At 44.0% G+C, this 22,144-nt stretch overlaps 1 protein-coding gene and 1 pseudogene across 4 annotated transcripts in view; one reads left to right on the forward strand and one right to left on the reverse strand.

Moving 5' to 3' along the window:
* The window catches only part of LOC107513005 (SEC23 interacting protein), a 32,984-nt gene extending 21,283 nt beyond the window's left edge, over window positions 1–11,701 (forward strand). For 2 of the 4 annotated variants that reach the window (XM_016149116.2, XM_036222438.1), the window contains 6 exons: window positions 1,045–1,200; window positions 1,587–1,689; window positions 2,594–2,779; window positions 3,440–3,602; window positions 4,094–4,193; window positions 10,179–11,701. In XM_016149116.2, the coding sequence (XP_016004602.2) occupies window positions 1,045–1,200; window positions 1,587–1,689; window positions 2,594–2,779; window positions 3,440–3,602; window positions 4,094–4,175 (690 nt within the window). In that variant the 3' untranslated portion in view covers window positions 4,176–4,193; window positions 10,179–11,701. Of the gene's footprint in view, window positions 1–1,044; window positions 1,201–1,586; window positions 1,690–2,593; window positions 2,780–3,439; window positions 3,603–4,093; window positions 4,194–10,160 lie in introns of all 4 variants that reach the window. The other 2 variants (XM_016149120.2, XM_016149117.2) reach the window with 2 other exon arrangements.
* Window positions 11,702–20,647: 8,946 nt separating this feature from the next.
* On the reverse strand, window positions 20,648–20,766 carry LOC118604586 (annotated as a pseudogene).
* Between the last annotated feature and the right edge of the window lie 1,378 nt (window positions 20,767–22,144).

A 22,144-nucleotide genomic window follows, 5' to 3' on the forward strand; every position in this document is an offset into this window, starting at 1 on the left:
ATCTTTTTAGACGTCATTTTTAGTACATTCACAGTTGCGTATATAAGGTTCCATTATCACAAGTGAGTTCACGACTGACTTAAAGAAGGCAGGAGTGGAACTGGAGGTTTGCTATAGCTTGCTCAAGCTTTTAGGCCCAATTCATTCACAAAGATTGCATCTTTCAAATGTCTCTGTTTTGAAAACATAAGCAAACTTGAACAGACACTGGCAAATAAAGGGCAGATATTTCCTCACCTAACTGTGAAGGATTAGAGTGTAGAAAATCTGTGGAAATGGAGCTCCGTGCCAATAGGATGCTTTACCTATGTGCCTCTCTCTGTGGCCTTCTCCATGAAACTGGAGTCATGGGGTGTTGGTGGCTGTGGGCTCCTCTTACAGCTTTATGACCACAGAGGAAAAGGAATCTATCCCCCTAATAGGTCCAGTTAGGAAAATTTCAAGAAGAGATTTTACTTGATTTGGTTTAAGTCAGAAGTTCATTTGGGACCAATTCTTGTTGCCTGGGAAATGGGGTGCAGGTTGACTAATCTAGCCCAGATCACATTCCCACTCCATGGTGAGTGGGCCTAGTGGGCAGGTGAGATCTGCTACCCAAACGGTTTTCGGGCAGTTCAAACAATAGCGGCAGTGTGCATCTTTCATTGCCAGAAGCCAGGAAATACTGATTAAGCAGAAAAAGAACTAACCACCATTAGCTGCTTAGAGTGGAGCCAGGATTCAAACCCAGGCAATTTGATTCTAGAGTCACAGTTTTAACCACTGTTATAACCAATAAGTGCAATATTTACCATATGCCATATAGATTATGTTATATAATAAGTAGAAGTATAACCAGAAGATTTTAAAGAGAAATTTTTTAGCCCTTTTACGCCAGCAGTAGATGTCTGTGGTGGTTGTTAAGTACCATAAGCCACACTTTGAAGGGCATTATCTGTGTGGGATGCTTTTAATTAGTGCAATCCCAGGAACTTTCAAAGCTTTTGAATTTGGTATTATGTGACATTGGAACAATCATTTTTAATTTATTTTTATTTTCTGTAGGTTTCCGTTGTTTACAGCTCATTAGATTTTGAACCAGAGATTTTCTTTGCATTGGGATCTCCAGTTGGTATGTTTCTCACTATTCGAGGAGTGGATCGGATAGATGAGAATTACAGGCTTCCTACCTGTAAAGGATTCTTCAATATTTATCATCCAGTGAGTGAACCGAATTAACTTCTTATTTTGAAGAAGATGAAAAACTTGTACTCTTTATCCTAATAAATTCTCAGATTCTTATTTCTTAGGAATTAATATTGATCTGGATTTTGTACAGCTCAGCTCTCTGTCCTGATAGATACAATCTGATACTTTCCAATAAACTTTTCTGCCAGAAAGCCTTCGTTGAAGGAAATGATTCTGTTGCTTTGCTTGCAAAGTAATTTTGCCCAGACTTGAAAGTCTCCTTATAATTTCCAGTATTTGAATAGGTGTGGAAAAAATCAAAATATCTGGTTTTCCAGTTATTTGTTTTCTCACCCAACTAAGGTATATAACTCAAAATAAAACATCTTTTTATAAATTTTCAATTCTTCTATTTACAGCTTGATCCAGTGGCATACAGATTAGAACCTATGATTGTTCCAGATTTGGACCTAAAAGCAGTTCTCATTCCACATCACAAAGGCAGAAAAAGACTTCATTTAGGTAAAAAGAAAATATTATAAAAAAACTTGTTTTTTTCCCTCGTTTTGTAATCTATTATTTATAGCGAATTATATTTTTCCTGTCATTTATAGTGAATTATAGAAATTTTAACAGTAAATCCTTTTTTACAGAATCAATGTTATTTAAATGCTTACTATGTTCAGAACTTGTTTACTAGATATTTGGAGGTAAAGAAAGTCGAGAACGAGTTCCTTCTTGATACCATTCTAAGTGTTGAGCTAATTAGGAGTAGGGGGAAGATGGTGGTAAAGTGATAGGATGCGTAGATTTTGATAGCGTTTGGTTATGATTTGGGGAATTGGGGAGCAGAATGACATTTGAACCAATGACCAAACAGACCATCAAGAAATAAATTTGATGCTTTCTTTGTCAAGCGAGCTCTGTTTCCTTGCTAAATAGACAAGCTTTTCCTATTAAAAACAAACTATTAAACACATGGATCAAGTGGAGTCGAAGTTTCTCTTAAGTCTATTAATGACATATGTTACTTATCCACAGGTGTAGAAGGAGGAAAAATGATCATGCCCTCATATTTGTGTTTTTTTCTTCGTAATTTTGTGGGCCCACTCTTTTACAAATAGAAAAAGCACACGAAGGTGCTTACATTTTTGTGATATTTGAACTCCCATTTTCTTTGGAGAGAGGAAATTTATAGACTTTGGTTGGATCAAGTTTAGTTATTAAAAAAAAAAACAGGGACAAGACTCCTCAAAACATTTTAACCTATCGAAGGTTTTGGGTTGAGATGCTCCATGTATATATAACAGCTAAGAGAAGACGGAGCAGTCTTGCCCTGCCTGAGAATGGTGTTAACTTTCAGTTTTTGTGGTGCAGAAGCTCACCCAGTGACTAATGACATCATGTGCTGTCTCAATCTCTTTAGAGTTGAAAGAAAGTCTCTCGCGCATGGGATCTGATTTGAAGCAGGGTTTTATTAGCTCTCTGAAAAGTGCTTGGCAGACATTAAATGAGTTTGCCCGTGCTCATACCTCTTCAACTCAATTGCAAGAAGAATTGGAGAAGGTAGCCAATCAAATCAAAGAAGAAGAAGAAAAGCAAGTAGTTGAAGGTAAATTCGACATTTGAGGCGTTTTCCAGTACAAATGTTATGTGAACATTAGCACTTATGAATTATTTAATGATGCTTTCCATTCTAGTCTTTTTCGTTAAAATATGGAGGCTCTTCCTATAAAGGAAAATCTTTTATGATAAACAGTACATCAGTATGCACGTTATCTTTTTTCACTAGGTTTTTGTCTGATAGTTGCTGAAGGTTTTACTCTGCAAGGTTAAAATGTTACTGAGATTCTTGTCAGAGTGGAATATCAGAGTTGAGAACCAAGGTGGTATTCAGGCATTTGAAAGACTCTGAGAAGTTTCTTCCTGCTGTTGTTCAACTGTGTTGTTATAGACTTTAATGCAATGTCAGGTCATTGTGCCATGATGTTTTTTGACTTTTTCAGATTCTAATTCTATTTCCTTTCTTTCTACGATGCTCTCTCACTCCTTTTCTTCAAAACTTCTCTCAGCTCGTTGGCTCTTTCTCCTCTCTCTGGGGTGACCAGCCCCTCTTCCCCTGGCTCTTTGGAGGAATGGGAAGTGAGCCTGGTAGCTCCCCAGGTTGCTACGTGTGTCCAGCGATATTCTCATTGAGTCCAGAAAGTCAGCTAAAGTCAGAAGGATAATGATTAAGTGATTGACTTTGATATTGAAATGGTTTAAATTCTAGCAGAAAAGATTGTTGAAAGTCCAGATTTTTCCAAGGATGAGGACTACTTAGGAAAGGTTGGAATGCTAAACGGAGGTCGTCGCATTGACTACGTTCTTCAAGAAAAGCCAATAGAGAGTTTTAATGAATATCTTTTCGCTCTTCAGAGTCATTTATGCTATTGGTGAGTATTTTCATCTTCGACAACATTTTGTGGCCTTCAGGTGTTAGCACAGGCTGCAGTTTTAGTGAGACTCTTTTGCTGATTTATCATTTGTTATGGAATATTAATTCGAATGCCTATAAATTAAAAATCAGTATTTCCCCCCATTAGTTACCCACAAGATGGCAGTATGGCATCTGCCTGGGACCAAAGCCTTTGGTAGTTGCACACACTCTGTAGGGATGCCTTTCCCAAAATGGGAGTGCTGGGGACTTAGAAGAGCCATCCTCTCATGTGTCTGCTCTTGCCAGGGAGGACTGCAGCATGGCTTTTGAGAGCTAAGCGGTGTCTATCCAGTTTTTAAGGTCAGCTTCGAGATTACACTACTTTAGTTTCGTTTGCCCTTTTTAAATAGAGCTGAATAGAGCAAAGGCTGCATTTTCCACCTTTATGCATTGAGATTAATTTCAACTAATTGTCTCTTAAGTAAATGTGCTTCTTTTTTTTGATAGGGAATCTGAAGATACTGCCTTGTTATTACTTAAAGAGATCTATCGAACAATGAACATTAGTCCAGAACAGCCCCAACATTGATTGGACTTCAGTTTCTCTGTGAGTTTATCGCGTGTATGAATTTTGAATGTTTTATTTTGAAGTCTTTTTTTATTAAGTCAATGTTTACTATAATTTTCACTTTTGTCTGTTTCTTCTACCCAGAGGAAATACCCTTTTTTTTCTTTATTAAAAGTTCAGAATAGAGACAGCTGAGGTGGGGAATCTTCTAATTCTGCATAGAATTTGAATTCTTTTAGTTTTAGTTTCTTTTTAAAATAGATTCCCAGTACCATCCGCTGGGAATTTCTTTGGTTGTGGGTAACAACCCAAGGCACAGTACTGTCAACAAACAGGTTAATTTTTCTTACATCACAGGAAGGCTTCATTTGTTGAATGATGCCACCGGATCCCCAGGTTGTTTTCATCCTCTCACCTGTGTGTTGACTCTTGCTGCGGCATAATTATAAGAGGCTCCCATAGTTCCAGACATCATATATACATACGTTCACGGCATGAGTAAGGGCAGAAGACAGTACCGGTCATATCTGTCCCTTTTCATTAGGAAGGCAGAATCATGTCCAGAAATGTACTCGTGCCTCTTGACTAAGCCTGCGTCGCATGTCTCCCCTCAATCCCAAACTACGTGAAAGATTGTGACAGTGATGTTTTAAGCATTTCCAGGCTTTCTAGAGGGAAGGAATAGAGAAGGGCATTAACATGTGATGGACGAGTCAGCCTGCAAGTCAGCCACACTCTCTATGACACCTGACACCAACCTGTTTTTCATTACTAGAGTATGCATCACTTTAAAAAATCGGCAATGTGCTTTTTAAAAAGTTAGAAATTTTAAAGCCTTTGAAACAGTAAAACAAAGTGGTGAGCTCTAAATTGCTGAAATCAAAAGTAGTTCTTGGTACTTTTTGGTTTTTCTGATAATAAATGGTAAGTTCAGTTTCTGCCTTATTTTGGAGAGGTAACTATTTTAGTAGGATTTTCTTAGAGAAATATTCTTGTGCATATCCAATCAAATACTTGTATACTTTAAAACAAAGGCACCTCATTGAATGTGTTGTTCTGTAATTTGATGTTTTCTATCAGCCATATTGCTTGCACAGTTTTCCATACTCGCTTTCATTCTCTTATAGTTACGTAGTACTCCATCGTGTGGCTGTATCCCACCTTACTTAGCCAGTTTCCTGTTCATAGCCATCTAGATCACTTCTTAATATATATTAAAAGGAATATGTAATAGAGTAGGTAAGAGGTCTAAAAAGCCATTTTATGATCAGACTCTTGAAACAGTTTTATCTGTTCTTACCATTTCTGATATTAGTGTTAAAATAAACTGATTATAATGTCAAAAGCTACCACAGTCCAAATTTTCAGTTATAAAATAGTCATTCAGTTGGTCAACAAATATTTATTGAGTACCTGCTGAGTGCCAGACACCAGTCTTCATGCTGGGGATACCTGGTGAACAAGAGGGCATTTTTTACCTTCAAGGACATCGCAGCAAGTCCTCGAATGATGTCGTTTTGTTCATCACCATTTCATTTTAATGTCGATGAGATGCCATAGAAACTTAACTCTTTTTTTAATGTTAGTTAGCCTATGGGAAAATTGGTTTTGTTATATGTCCGTTTTGCCTCAGTTCTAAGAACCTATCCAAGAACGTTAAGCGAGAACTTGCTGTATCTCCCACTGGGAGGAGGTTGACAGTGAGTCTGTACTCTAACCCGTAAGTCAGTATCAGTTATCGACACGTTCTGTGGAGGAGATAAGAATATGTGGAGAGTGACCGGAACTGGGGTAGCTTCTGGGAAGGCCGCGCTGAGTTGATGACATTCGGATTGAAATTCGATGAGCAGGAGGTGGACCTCTGAAGATAAGGGGAAGAGCAATCAGGCAGAAAGAAGAGCAGCAGCAGAGGTCGCGAAATGGGACAGGATATGCCGTGTAGAGGGACAGCAGGCAGTGCCGTGAAGCAGAGGGTCGTACACGAGGGGGGAAGGGGGCGGTGAGTCCCCGTGGGGCGTGAGCGGAGGAAGGCGAAAGGGTGACTGCCGGGATTTTGATGTGAGCAGCTGGGTAGATGGCGGCCCCGTTTCCTGGGAAGGCTTGTGACGGGAGCAGGGTTTTGGGGGGATGCAGGGGATGGGAATTTGGTAGTTCTGCTTTGTCAAGTCAGCCATTGATGACGTTGGTCTGAAGTTCAGAAGAAAGCTCAGCTAAAGACAGCTTTAGTGTCATCCATATGTACCGGCCATTTGAAGCCACAGCCTGGGCGAGATCGCCTGAAAGGTGGGAAGCAGAGGGGTCTGTGGAGAGGGGGCCAGAGAAGAAAAAGAAAATCCAGGGGCTTGTGATCTCGGGGAGGCCAAGAGAAGACTGCTTCAAGGAGAGAGCGTCACGTTAGGTGCTGCTGACGATAAATGCTGGTTGCTGCTGAGAGGCCAAGTAAAAGGAGGACCAAGAATTGGCCATTAGCTTGAAGAAGACGTAGCACATCACTGGCGACCCTGAGCAGAGCCGTGTTCATGTCACTGCAGAGGGAACGTGGGCTGGGGAGAGGTAAGGGGTCGGGGAGGAAAGAGCTTTGCTAAGAAGGGGACTGGGAATAAGACAGGGACATTTTATTATAATAAGATGTGTTTGTTTGCCAATCGCAGTGATCCAGTATTGAGGGAGAAATTGATAATGGGAGAGCAAAAGGAGGAGCTCTTTGTTGAAGGAAAAACTTGGAAAGGCAGTGGGGGGTGGGGCCAGGGCCGAGTGAAGCGCCGAGCCTTAGAAAAGGAGCGGGGTGCATCTTTCGTGGTGCCCGAGGAAGGCAGAGTGGGCGCAGGTACAGACGGGTGGGTGAAGTTGCTGGTGGGGAGGGAGCTTTTCTGGTCACATCAGCTTCCCCTCGAAAGTGTGTGATAAGGTCCCCGAGTGAGCCCAGGGCTTGTGGGGGACGCGAGGGCAGAAGAGCACGATCTCCATCCCAGGGTGTGGGAACGGGACTTCACCAGCCACGTGGGGCGGGGCTCCGTTGCAGGCTCGGACGCCCGTTTGACATTCCGGCCAAAAATGGGGTGAGCACAGCAGCCTGACTTCTCTCTGGCCACGTGCTGCTGCTGGGGTGAGGGTCAGGTGTGTGGTTTCACTAGGGTTGGAAGTTCGCCAGGTAAATAGGACAGGAAGAGAAGACAAGGGAGCTGAGGAGGGTGATGTAGAGAGGAAGGAGCGAGAGGCCGGTGGTAGGAGGAGGTCAGAGGAGGACCCCGACGAGGGCCCGGGGGTCGGGAGTCGGGCGGGGGTTCCAAGCGGGGACCTACTGGGGTCAGGGGACCCAGTCTGGGTGCTTGAAAAGCCATCTAAAAATTGTGAAGTAATAGTGCCTCGTACAGAAACCCTAGCTGATACAGAAAAAGACAAGAAGCAGCAGAAATCTCCTGTAATCTTGTCCGTTAAAAGCGTTAGAAGTTAACCCTGAACTTGTCTAGTATTTCATTTTATTTGTTATTTTGTAGCCTGTTTTTTTCCACTTAAGAATGTATTGTGAAATTTTCCCACATCAGCCTGCAATGCGTGTGGATGTGAATTTATAATTTCTATCGGTTTGTCTGAGTGGGTTCCATATACGTGCGTGTGTATAGTTGGCCCACCTTTTAAACACGGCAGGAGCGGATTTCTCTCCCGCACCTCGTCCTCAGTTTCCCTGCCCAGAAGCAACCAGCGTTTCACGTTCCGTGTATCTGCGACACACGCACATAGGTGGTTTTTTCCTTTTTAAAAGACAAATGATAGTGAAAGAGACAAACTGTTATTACCTTTGTATCTGGGTTTTCCATACCCATCCACCCATCCACCACCCACCCGTCCCCCATCCATCACCCATCCGTTCAGTATTTGCGGAACGCGTACTAAGTGCTGGTTGCTGTTCTGGGCACTGGGGTTCACAGATCTTTCCTCTGGGGAGGGCAGACCAGGAGTAAACAGAGTATGTCAGATGGTTACACAGAGCTGTAGGCAAGGGGGAGGGGGGTGCCTTTGGGATGGGAGCGAGTTGCTGTTGTATGTAAGATGGCAAAGGACACCCTCACTGATCAAGTGCCAGATGGATATCTGGGGGAAGAAGATCATTTCAGGCAGAGGGGAGATCAGAGCTGCCTCGTTCTTTTTAATGGAAGTGTAGTGTTCCATTGACTGTTAAACCATGAGTTTTTAAATGAGTTCCTTGCTGTTAGATATTTAGGTTATTCTAATCTTTTACTATAAACAGTGCTTCAGTGATGCATGATATTTAGTAGTTGCATTGTATTCCATTTTATAGTTCTGTTTATTAAAATACTTAATTTATCTACCATTGTTGGGTGTGTAGGTGATTCTCCAGACTTTTTGTACATTTCTGACTGTTGGCTTCAGTTAAATTCTTAAAAGCAGTATGTTAGATCTAAGAATATTGCACATTTTAAAATGTTTTACTTCTGTGCTTAATTGCTAAATTACATTTCAGAAAGGTTGGCTCAATTCACATATCTACCACCAATATATGCGCTGATTTTTCTGCGCCCTTGCCAACACTCAGTATTATTGTTTTTTAAAAATTTTACCAATTCGATGGCCAGAAATCATTATATCATTGTTTTAGTTTACGTTTCCATTACTAGTGAAATTGAGCTTTTTTGGTGTATTTAACCGGCTGTTCGTAATTCTTCTGCCAGTTGCCTGCCTATTGACTTTGCTCATCTTTCTGGAGGTGTAGGGTGAGAGGTATTGCGATTTTTTTTTATTTCTTAAAGTTCTTAAAAGGTTTAATTTTTCATTTGAAGAATATGGTTTAGAGAGGTATTTAACTTTTTTCTTAAATAGTTAATCTTTTTTGCCTGTGCAGGTATCGAATAGCGTAACCTGGCATTGGTTTGACGTTTTAATAGTATGTCATTGTTTGACATTTTTTGTCATGTCCCGATATTTGTTCTGTAGGCTTTCTGACATCTCTTCTATGACTTATTTACCTGTCTACCATATTTCACTGACTTCAAATTACATATTTTCCGTATTTTAGCGTGTTTAAATTTGGAGTGCGTTTGTTTGCCTGGGTGAAAGTTGCGCTCTGCCGGAGGTGGTTTGCATTTTCTTCAGCCAGTCACCGGGGGGCACTGCCACCCCGAGTTTGCTTAAACTAATTTCTCTGAGATTTTCTGGGACTTGCTGGTATTGTGAATTCAAACCGCAAAAAATTGCAGGCAGGACCGGGCGGATACACCAGTTCAAATCCCGAGGAGCTTGTTTTCTCCTCTTCCCGCCGTCAGGGAACAGGTGTGCGGACGTCTTCGCTGTCCCTTTGTGGCCAGGGCTCCCTTTTTACCAGTCACTGAGGCCACAGCTTCTTGGTGTCCCCGCTTTTTGCGAGGGTCTCTTACTCCTTGGAGACGCCCTGTCCTGGGCATCTTTCCTTAGCATGGTACATAAAATAATGGTGTGCCTTACATAACACCTAATGTGAAAAACTCAGGGCCTTTCATTTCACACTTAATTTGTTCATTGTTCCTTGTTTTATTTCTTATACTTGGTTGTAAAAGTTTATAATATCATACTCATGCTATAAAATATTTTAAAATATTAAGAATTCTTCTATACATGGTTTATTTAAGCATGGATCAGTTTTGCTGAATAATATTTTTTATGTTTATCTCATTTAGTCCTTTTTAGAATTGTTCTATAACAAGCCTCAGATTAACCTGGCCAATATTTTCTTTTACTCTCCATACTCGTTTTGTTACAAAGATTACCGAGCTGGTTAATCTCACAGAATGCTCCCTGCTGCCCTTTCGTCCCGTCCCTTGTGATGACGGCCTGTCTGAGGACTTGTGCGCACAGGGTTTGCTTTTCGGAGGCACTTTGCAGTGTGTGTTGAGTACAGTGTAGCTTTTGGCAGTGTGTTCTTTTGCTTCAGAAAGGAACAACGATGCATTATTATTATATTGTTACTGTAAGTTTGTGAAGTTCACCAAGGATTTTTTTTTTCTTTTTAAGACTTTCTTGTCGTTCCAGAAAGTTGCAGTATAAATTACATGGCTGAGAAAATCCTCAGAGGACATCCCCAGTTTGCTCCCGTGATGGACGGCGGAAAAGTGATGCGTCGACATGTGCTCGGGTTTAATTCTCAGATGTAGGGATTCATTTCAGAGAAAACATGCAGGACAGACACGGCGAAAGCAATCGGTACCGCGTTTGGACAGCGTAGATGAGGAAACGTAATTATCAAAAAAGGCGCAGCTAAAAATTCCTCGGATCAGTTTAGCTTTACAGATGTCAAAGCGTGACATCAATGAAGAAATCTTTGTAGCATGCAGACGATTGTTTCTTTTTTTAAAAAAACCTATTGTCAGTGGGCTATTAAACTTGTATTTTTTAAAATGTAGTATGTTCTTCTCTTCAAGTATGGACTTCTTGAGAAACTATAGGAACACGACTTTTTAAAAAATTTATGTTCTACTTTAAATATGAATTGTAGTTCTGAGCTGTTTTAACGCGGGGTCATTTTTATTTACGAGAAAGGAACCGAGGTCGCTTCTCTTCCAAGTTGCATCTGAGGTTTTCGTGAAGCCTTTCAAGCGGTTGCCGAGAGCATAGTCAGGAAGAAGTGCGATGTTCCCGACTGCACAGAAGCCCTCGGGGGCGCCCCCCCACCCCCTGCCCTCAGCGTGTGCATCCCCGCCAGGATGCGGGGCGCAGGAGAGGCTTTCCTTTCCGGTGTCTGAGGGAGCCGTGCAGTCGACTTGTTACCGAAGTTCCAGTTAATGTGAGAACCAAACGAGTTATTTTAGTTTTGGGGTTTTTTTGCTTTGTAAGAATTTCACTTATACCAAAGTATTTAAAAGTATGAAATGTATTGCTTCTCAATCATAAATGTACTTCACGAAATGACCGTTCTGTAATATTTTACTTTGTTTTACTGTGACTTCAAATTATCCTAAATATTTTCCTAATACTACATGGGAATGCTGATTTTTCTCCTTTCGTTATGCAGTAGAAACATTTTACACTGTTTACATAGTTCTCATGGAACATAGAATTTTTTAAAGCAACATACAATACACATTTTTTTGTGTATGTATTCTAATTAGTGTGAATAAAAAGCAGTAACATCAGTATACTTTTTAAGCAGCAAACTTCTGTATTTCTCATGTCTTCCTTAAAAGTGTTCCTATGAGTTTGGAGTATTTTCCTTTATACTGTGAGTGCCTGCTGTATATAGTTAATACATAGCATTTACTCCTAATAGAATCAGGACAGTAGAGTTTAGACCTGCAGTTGACACCAGACGAGGTAGGTTGCACCAGCTCATCCTGTAGCCGAGGACGGGACCCTGCACGCCTCTCTAGGCTGCTCAATGGCAGCCCTGGGCCGGAAGGCAGTGTCACTGGCTCCCTGCTGCCTTCGTTTTTCTATACTAGTACTATGACCTTTCGTTTAATTTCCACCCAAATTCCCCAAAACTCATGAAATGTAGAAACAAATGAGGGTTATTTATGTATATTTTAATAAAATCCAGTTTGATTTTTCGATTTACAGTCGATTTTGTCTGCATTATTCTGCCTGTGTCCTGAGTTTTGGGTGGAGGAGGAGGAACACTTGGACCAGGGTCCGTGGAAGAAGCTTGTCCCAGCCGAGTCCCAGGAATCCTGTGGTTTTAACGCTGGAGGAAACATGGAACAAATTTGTGGTGGCCGTCTGTGATTTCATGTTTATGTCAATTTCTTAAAAAAAAAACCAAAATCCCAAACAAGCAGTTAAGTCCCCTTGAGGGCAGAGTCTCTCTTTATTAGCGTATTGTCCTCTAGTGTGACCTCCGTGCCTAGCAGAATCCTGTCACATAGTATAAGGCACATTCCAAATTTTCACTGAATAGAAGAATTTTAAAAATCAAAAACATAATTTAACACTTGGAAGAGACCTTGGAAGACTATGTAGATCAGTGGTTTGTAAACTTTTCAAGAGCAGCAGAACCTTTTTCAAGTGGAAGCTTGCACCAGCTGTCAGTATATAAGCTTGCTGGGGTACAGCTGCTGCGCAAAGGGTGACCCCACTTCTCCCCAGGGCCGGCTCATTGCCTCATGGAAGCCTTCCGGCCCAGCCCCTAACCTGGGTCAGTGCCCTCGTTCTCCCCAGGTGGCTAGTTACTCTGAAAGGGTTTCATATGCCGCGTCTGGGACAAAAATTAAAGCCTGTCAGTGTCGGGGGTTGAAGGTCAAAGTCACGGCGAAGCCACCGCTGCCGCTGCCCTGGCCCGGTGCGTTGGCCCGTGTGCAGCGAGGGGAGACTCCGTCCCGAGTCTGGCAGACCTGTGTGTGTCTCGACTCTCAAAACCAGAGTGCGATGATAATAAAAGGAGGCCGCACAGATTTTTGAGGTAAGTATACCATCGGAAAGGCGCGATCTACACAGAGCCTTGAAAATGAGGAAGGTAGCGTGCAGATCCACCGTCCCGGCGGGGATGCGCGCTCACAGCACGTGGTCTGACGGTAAACAGCTGCAGACCAGCGCTGCCCCGGCAACCCGGGCGGCTGGCAGGCTGTTCCCCTCCTTAGGTTTTTAGCACCTGAGGCATCGGCCACCTCGGTGCTGGACCTCAGTGCTTGCCGAGCGACGTTCTGGTGGCGACTTGGTCTCCCATGTAGATTTTGCCATCTGGGAAGAGTGTGAATTGAACCGCAGACACTAAGCGTTTTGGTTTTCTTCCAAATCACCGTTGTCAGGGTAACAGTAAGTTGGCATCCTGGCTAAGCATGATTCGGTTCCCCAGGACAGGATCCTCCGAGGGGCGTCGGCAGAATCCAGTTGCTCTGGGCCGCGGTGCTGACACGGCATTCCCGCTGTTGTCCATCTCCCTGCAAAGCCCTGGGTGGACCGTCCGCTGCCTTGTCTCCTCGATGTTTCTATACTGCCGACAGGTTACGGCCGTCCTGGTATTTCACCTCTAACTCGAGCTTACTGAGAACCTGATCACATGACAGAGGGCTCTGGTGCCCACCTGCCCTTATTCCTCTCCGAGCTCTCCCTCTTACCTACGGTTCCTCGAGCAAGATTTTCCCACCCATAACCTCTCTGCAAAGTGTTTTTTGTTTTTGGTCATTTTCCTCCGTCATGAAAGTCCTTGACTTCGTATAATTGTTTTGAGGCTTAAATGAAAATACGAGTAAAGTGCAGATACCAGTGCTAGGCTCATAGTAAGTAATACCCACAATAGCTTTTACTAGATCGGCTTTTCTGGATACCTTCCAGGAATCCTTCATTTGTCAGTTTTGAAGTATCCCTTTCCTGTCATTCTCATCAGAACTTTCTATAGTTCATTTTGGTCAGGTGTGTGAGGGGGGATTATGTTATTTCTTTGAGCATTTGGGGAGCGAGCTCTTCAGTCTTACACTTGAGACATAACCGGCGTAATGCAAAGTCGCTTTTTTTGTTTTCTCGAGATGACGTCTCCTTTCTTTTAGCTCAAACACCTTTCACCTAACTTCTTTCAAAAATTCATTTTCTGATGCCACTTTTCATTTTCCGGTAACTCTCGGCATGGCGTTTTAGATGTTCCTACGTCGTTTTTCCCCTCCCCCAATCGGTTCTGTCGGCATCCGAGTCGAGTCCGGCTGTGGTCCCTGGGTGACGACATGATCATCTCCTTCCATTATCGCTTTTATCCCTGGGCCCCGTGGAGTTTTGTTCTCTATAAAGTGACAATATTTTGTTACCTGAGAAGGACGGTTTGTCTCAAGTGTTCTCCAATGTAGCGAGTTTTGAATTGGTGATTTTGAGTCTCAATAAGTCTCCTCTGGAAGAAACGTGAAGATTGAGGTTCCTGAATTTCTGTGTGTCTTTGGCTGAACACGAGCTGCTTGCATGCAGGGTTAGAGCCAGTCTGTTGGCTGGAGTTCAGAGCCGTATCTGTAATTTTTTTCTCTGGTGCCGACAGAAGAACACGAACCACCAACTCCTTGGCATCTCTCGAAGTTCTGGAAAGCTGTCTCGAACGACAAGAGTGAGCGTGTGTGGAAAACTGGCAGTAAATCCCCATTCACTGGGCCCCAAAGGGAAATGGGTCTTCAAAGAAGTTTTCACTTTCCAGATTTTGTTTAGTTTTGCGTAGTACCAATCCCAACCAGTTTAAAAGTGGCCACTTTTTACTTCTGTGTCTAGGACTGTCTCCTGGAGCCACATGAGCCACAAGAACTCTAAGAGAGTCTTGAGTAGCTACTGATTATTCCTTTCATCGAGTCAGACTTTCTCCTCCTGGAGGAAGGCCATCCGTGAACTTTATCGCGTTGATCTTTGTGCTAATTAAGGGAGGAGCTGTGGAAGAAACGACTTCACAGATTTTCTTACCGTGAATTTTCAGCAACCTAAAAAATATGAGAAAGGCATGAACAGATAATTTACTTAAAAAAATTAGTACACTTGAAATAATATGTTCATCCTCATTACTTATCTCAAAAATACAAATTAACATTTAAAAAAGAAGGGCCTTTTAAAAGACTCATAATGGCAAATTGAAAAAGAGAGATGAGTGCTTGACTTCACATGTGCTAATGGGAGTATTGGTTGGTGCTTTTCCAGAAAACAATTTGGTGTAATAGGTATCAAGAGTCTTCACATCACCTGTACCTTTTAGTGCAATAATTTTCAGAAATAGAATCTTAAAAAAGCTGATTTATATACATGGGATGATTCCTCATGGGAAAGCAAAAATCTGGAAACCAGTGTTCAGTGCAGTGAAATGGTTGGGGTTGAAGTTAGAGAAGAGAGGGAAAGACTTGAAATTTTACACAGTGCTAGTCTTGGCCACAACGAGTCTTACTAGGCAATTAAAGCCTGTAGACAGTTTGTTGCAAACCTGTTATTTCTACAACTATGAAAATAGCTCAGATGTATTCCTGTCCATGGCAGGCTGGCAGGACTATCTTACGAGGTCAGCGTGACAGGCGGTGTCCACGCTCACGGTGCCACCTGAAGTAGGGCGGTCACTTGCGTAGGAACGGACCCATCTGGGAGAACAGCGGACGTTCATCGCTTGAGCCGGAGCGGAAGTCAGGGGCCGGGGAGCCCTACCCAGTCCCCGTCAATCTGAGGGATAAAGAGGGAGGGGCTCGGTCACGGCTTGGTCACGGCTGCCAGTTGCTAGTGATAAAACCAGCCTTGGAGTCCAGGGTCTCCTGAGTCCAAGTCCATTTGTGTCCACCTTGACTTCAAAACCAAATAACAGCTTCCCACGCCACTTTGATGTTTGTGGCACAGGAGTGGCAGAGGCCCGTTTCACAGGTGAGGAACCTGAGGTCAGAAGAGTGGAGCGGCCTGTCCTAGACCGCGCCATGGTGGAGCGGTGGAAATGTGGTCAGTGTGGGGAAAGCGGACATTTGAAAATGAGATGAAAATTCCAGCTTTTATTATAGCTTTTCCTCCAGTGTTTAGAAAAATCTTTTAGCCCGTTGGTGAAGATTCTTTTATTTAGTGGATTTGGAGGGGAGCGGAGGATGTTATCTGAAAACATGATCTGAAAACATGTGACGTGTCTCTCACAATGTCCTTACCTTGTCTTTTTCGGCCTCATGTCATGGTTGACCACATGCCGCTGGTGGCCAGGGACAGCTAGCTGTTCCTTCACTCGTCGACATCTTGTTTTTTCTTCCTATTGGCCGGCGCCGTCTACCTGTCCAGCACTCCTGCTCCGGGCCCCGCATAGGGTCCCACGTTCGTGTTTGCACAGGCGCACAGTAGGGACGGATATTTTCTCTGACGTAGAATCCAGAGCCTTCAATGTTATGAGCTTGAGTCAGAGCCACACAGGAACCCTGAGGGCACCTGGAGCAGTTACTGATTATTCCTTTCACCGAGTCAAGCTTTCCCCCCGGCGGAAGGCTGTCCCTGAACTTTGTTGCCTTGCTCTTCATGCTAGTTAAGGCAGGAAGGCAGGGATGACCCCGCCTGTCTTTACAGATGGGAGAACTCAGGTCCCCGGAGGTGAGGTGTCGACAGTGACTCAGAGGAGTGACGGGCGAAGCTGGGACTCGAACTCGGCTCCTCTTTCTGTGGCGCCGTTTTTGCTTCTGTGTGGAAATATATCACCTGTCAACATAGGATTGGTAGTTCCGACAGGCCCTAAAATGTGTAAATATGGAATAGCTCTCGGCACTGTGTTGGATTAGAAAATTTGGCAAATGTGGGAAGCATAAATGAGAAAATAAAAATCATACATCCTCCACCTTCACTATTTTGCATTTTTCCTTATAAAAATGGATCACATTATAATGTTTGGAACTTCTTAATTTGCTATTTCTTGAGTTTTTTTATACATTATTTAAACATCTTATATAAGATCAAATCAATTTTTATTTAACCAATCTCCTGTTATTTGATTTGGATTGTTTCTAATTTTCCAAGTGTGTGTGTATGTGTATCGAAAGATACGTCAGATAGGTCCACCTTTTGATGAGCCTCCTTTTAGAGAAAGCTTTGTGAACAGTATGAATTATGTTTTAAATTCATCACTGAACATTTAGGATTTCTCTGAGGTCAAATGGAATGGGAAGTTGCTAAAGAAATAAGACTCTCTACCTGATTTCATTTGAGTCTGTGTACGTCAGAAAATTTGGATCGTCTTCTTTAGGCTGTGTGTGTGATTTGTCTTGTACTCATTTGTTTTCATTCAGATGCCTGTGTCTTCCTTCGGTACTCGGTCTGATTCATGTAGCCAGTGTTAGCAATATTTTAAATCCTTTTGCAATATCTGTGGCATTTCATTTATTTACTCTAATTTAAAAATGAAATTTGCCTCTGAACATAAAACTTTAATTTCAGAAAACACAATTATTGGCTGTAGGTATTATTTCCTCACAAACCTGTTCAGTCTCTAATTTACCTCAAAGGCTCTTAAATCCAAACTAAGCATATGAGAGGGGAAGAGAGAGAGAGCAGAGCCGCCATCCAGTGTTTCCTCTTGCCAAGCAATCTTGTCTTCCAGAATATTCTCGTTCCCTGTTGTTGTTGTTGTTGTTTTTCCCACCCAATTTTCAGTACCTAACTCATCACGTTTTCCAATGTAAATGCCACGAGGGGGATTTCCACTTTCAGTCACGGCGGGCTCGCTTATCGTACACCAGCCCTCCCACTGAAGACAATCAGAAAAGATAATATGCAGAAAACAATGTTTGCAGGTAGCAGACACCTGCCAGAGAAGCAAAGCGAGTCTGACGTTTGGTGCCCTTTGTCCCCGTGGGGGAATTGCCAAAGCAGAAAGTGGCGACCGAGGTCCTGCTAAGGTGGACAGCAGAGCTCCTGGCATCCTTATGGGCCAACGACTATAGTTTAGAGCACACCGAGAAGGAGAGATCCCCACAAGGACCCCAGGATTTCAGCCGTGGCTTCCGACGGTGTATTTATTCCTTCAGACAGGGACGAACCGGAAGCAGAGCAGCCCACACAGACCGAGCCCAGATTTAAGTCACCTTCACCCCTGATGGTATCAAGGTCATTTGCCCGTATCTGAACTGCCTGCAAGAAGCAAAATCAGTTCTTTTGGGAGGACGATAACATCACACGGAGCTTCAAATTTTCTCTGTAATTTTTTCATACACGACGCCCAAGCTCCATGGCTGAAAACCAAAAGAATAAACACAGTAAAGACAGATCTCCAGTGGGCCCGGGCATTGGCGTTAGTAGACACAGACTTTAAAATAGCGTCAAAAAATTAGATGACAGTTTGGAGACTTCTAGTCGAAACCCGGGGAGAGAAAAGGAATGGAAATTTGAAACGGAAAAATATATAGTGACAAGATAAGAATTCAATAGCGTGTTTCACGACAGACAAGACAGTTGAGAGGGATAGTGAATTGAAAGGTGTGCCAGAAAGGAAAAGAGTGAAGCACACAGAGGAAAAAGAAAACACAGGAGAGGGCGCGAGGCACACGCGGGCACTGAGGGATGTATGACGAAAGATCTAATGCGCGTAACTGGAGGCCTCGGAGGCCAGGAAGACAGAGAGTGGCGCAGGGGCAATATTTGAAGAGATAATCACACACACACACACACACACGCACACACACACACACACACACGCACAATCTCCTGTGTGTGTTCACCGCCCATAGCTAGATTTCTTCCTGTCACCACACAATCGACCCCTTCTACCCCATCTACCTCCCCCCCCCCATCTCCCACTCTTCAAACTTTTTGCACCTCGCTGGCCCCGTGGGAGCGTAACATGAAAGGAGGGGAGGCCATGGCAGAGGAGAGAGATTAAAGATTAATCTCCAAGTGTATACACAAGAGTTGGCGAATCTCGCCCTTCGACTGAAGAAGTCAACGTTAACGTTTGAAAACTTCCCGAAGAGCCAGAGAGATCAGACCCTGCTAGGATGAACTAAATCACCTGGATTAAGGTTCAAGGGTTTTTCCTCCTTGTAGTAAAGGCTGCTACTCTTGCTACCCTGACCCGATTTAAATTCGCTCCTCGTGTATTCCTTTTAAAACCATCGATGCATTAAACGCATCATTTTCTCTATCGGAAAATTCTTCAAGAACAATTTCCCTTCATTGAAACTGGAATTCCTGATTTAACTGGCTGTTAACCTGACTACTAACTCGGCGGTTAACATATTTTTAAAATACATGCATATGAATTCATATAGAATTATTTACCTCTACATACGCTGGGCATTTTATTCCAGTTACTTTTATTCACAATGTAGTCCTCCTCCTGAGGTACTCACATGTTTATACAATTTAAATTGTACCTTCAACTACATGGCAGAAAATTGGAAAATAAATATCACCTAATGTCAGAGACAAGACCCAACCACCGTTAGCATCGGCCCCGTGTGGTATTTTGGCTCCCCTTGGGTTCGTACAATGAGCACTCAGAAGAAATAAAAGAGATGACTGACTGAGTCCGCCTTCCACAGAGCTCCGACGGAGTGTCAGACCCTGGAAGGAGCCGTTGCCGTGGTCTCACGTCGTCATCGCGGCGGCCTGGGGAAGCCTCGACGGTGGGTCAAGGCCATCATCTGTCCGTCTTCGTTTCACTGGGCAGAAATAAGATTTCACTACAGATATAAACTTGGGTGCTAACATTGGTGGCGACCTTCCCTTATAGGGAGGACTTCTGTCATCAGGTAGATGACCCAGAGTATATACTGTGTGTTGGAATAAAAGTTATTGTCAGAAATGTCTAGATTTACTCATCTTTCCAAGCCAGATGTAGAAAATGGCCACTGCAGTTTCAAAGACCTGGTTCGAATCCCAGCTCTACCCCTCGCTAGCTATGCAAACTTGGGAGAGTCACTTAACATCTCTGAGAGTTGGCGTGAGGTTGGCATCCTCATTTATAAAGCGAGGGTAATAATGGCCTCAGCATGTGGTCGGAAGGTTAGATGAGATCATCTGCACGAGATGCTCGCTCGGTAGCGCATTGCCTGGGACACACCCGGTAATGTTCGACGTCACTATTGCTGTTATTGTGTGGGTGGCCCATCTGGGCAGAACGGGGCTCCCTGACGGGGCTTCCGTGAGGCCCAGGGGAAACGAGGGATGCAGGAGCGCTTTGCCCATGTCGTCCTTTCAGAGGAACTCGGCTGCACGGGAGGGATTTGCTGTGCATAAAGTGAATCTATGTAAAAGATGTGCGCGTCTCATAGACTAGGAATCTGGGCTTGGGGACTAGGGAGAAGAGCACGAACGAGCAGTCGGGTGTCCGTGCTGGGAGCTCCGGGCCACGCGGTGCGGGGGGTCTTGCAACAAGGTGCCGAGAGGAAGCGGAGGGGGAGTCTTGCGTGCAGTGTGCTCGTCCAGGGAGGCAAGGGATGCTTTGCTCTTTTCCCTTGAGTGCCTTGATCTGGATCTTATCTCGCTGAGTTGGGGTCTGGCCTGTCACAGGGTTGGTTCAGAGCTTCAAGGCTCAATGCAAGGGGAAGCACAGCTTGTGGCCAGGGGTGAAGGTGGACGGTCTGAGTGGAGGGTCTGTCTGAAAAGCCTGGGTAGGGAAACTGAGTCCAAGCCAAAGAGTCAGACTTGGGGACAGTGACATGCAGCAAACCTCTGGGGAGACTGGCTAGGAGGTTGGGTAGAGAGCAATGACCGCGCCAAGCTGTGTGTGGTCCAGGGGACACGATTCTCTGAGAATGCGACGCGCCCTCCCACCAACCCCGCTCTCCACGGGCCACTCCCATGGGTCACCCCCACGTGCCACACACCCCACGTGCCACACTGTGGCCCTGGCTCAGGGAGTTGGTAAATCAGGGACCTTTGAAAGCAACGCATCTCACACCGCGGTGTCTGTACTGTGCGCCTGGGGATTGGTGAGTGCTTTTATGATCTTGTGTTTTCATTTTGGGGGGTGATCTTTTTTTGTTTATTTGTTTGTTTGTTTTTTGGCAAGACAACCCTTGGTTGACCTTACAGGTTGCAAGGACCTTGTCAAATTACAATCCATTATTATTATTATTATTTTTTATTTATTTTATTTTATTTTTTAATGCCTACTACACCTGGTCTTCCTAGGTGGTCTCCCATCCAAGTACTAACCAGGCCCGACCCTGCTTAGCTTCTTAGATCAGACGGGATCGGGCTTGTTCAGGGCGGCGTGGCCGTAGACTGGCGGTGATCTTTAAACGGAAACAAACAGGACATGCCGGGTGGGTTCTGGGGTGCTGGAGAATAGAGGAATCCTCCGGATTCAGAATGATTTGCTTTCAAATTCCAACTCTGGACAATTTTCTTAACCTCACTTTTATCATAACAGCTTTTTATTGTTGTTATAAAAATAATGACAAAAATCCAAATTATTTGAAGGTAAGGCTGGGCGTCTTAGTCCGCTTGGGCTGCCCTAACAAACCAGCACAGACTGGGCAGTGTATAGATGGCAGAGGCAGGGAAGTCCGTGAGTGAGGTACAGGCAAATTCGGTGTCTGCCGAGGGTCCCCGCCTGGTTCAGAGGTGGCCATGTCCTCACATGGCGGCAGGGGCGAGGGAGCTCTTGGGGGTCTCTTTCGTAAGGACACCAATCCCATCATGAGGATTCCACCCCCATGACCCAGTCACCTACCAAAGGGTCCACCTCCTAATACCATGGCATTAGGGCTATGAACTAGCGTGCATTTGAGGGAGGTGTGGGACATAACGTGTCCACTCACTGCAACAGGTAAAAAGTGATTTTTCTTCACTCGATCCCCTCGCCCCAATCCACCTCTTGTTTACATCTCTTCAGTAGATCTTCATAGTGTCTCTCCAGTGTTTTGTAATTTTGGTCGGTGCGGTGAATGGGATGATTTTTTAACGGCAGATGGGGTGTTGTTAGTACGCGGGAAAGCATTGGATTTCATTGATCGCATGTCTGTCCATCCTCCTCAGCTCTTGCTTTTATCAGCTGTTTTTCTTGGAGTTGCTGAATATCAGTTTGCAGATAATGTTGACCTTGCCAAGGCTTAATGAGGATGAAGTGAGATAAAGTAGGACGCCTAGCTTAGCGCGCAGCTCGGTGGGGCTTGGTTGACACTAGCGTGTACTCACTGCCATCATCCCTAGGGCTCCCTCCACCGACTGATTAGAAAGGGCTCTGCTCACAGCGGCTTATGCAGAAAGATTGACATCAATCAAGGGGCTGCCAATAGCTTTTTTTTTTTTTTTAACTCTTTTAAAAATTTTAAGATTGTGGTAAAATACACATAACATCAGACATACCTCTTAGCTATTTTCAAGTGAACAGTTCGGTCTCATCTAGAACATTCACACTGTTGTGCAACCCTCACCACCATCCATCTCCTGAACTCTCTTCATACTGCAGAAGGGGAACTCAGTCCCAGTCAAAAAATAGCTCCCATCCCCCTCTCCCCGGGCAGCCACCACCACTCCACTCTGTGTGTGTGTGTGTGTGTGTGTGTGTGTGTGTGTGTGTGTGTGTGTGAATTTAACTACTCTAGGTGCCTCATGTACCTGGAATCATGTACTGTTTGTCCCCTTGTGACTGGCTTGTT

This window comes from Rousettus aegyptiacus, unplaced genomic scaffold (genome assembly GCF_014176215.1).
Source record: "Rousettus aegyptiacus isolate mRouAeg1 unplaced genomic scaffold, mRouAeg1.p scaffold_m13_p_6, whole genome shotgun sequence".
NCBI lineage: Eukaryota > Metazoa > Chordata > Mammalia > Chiroptera > Pteropodidae > Rousettus > Rousettus aegyptiacus.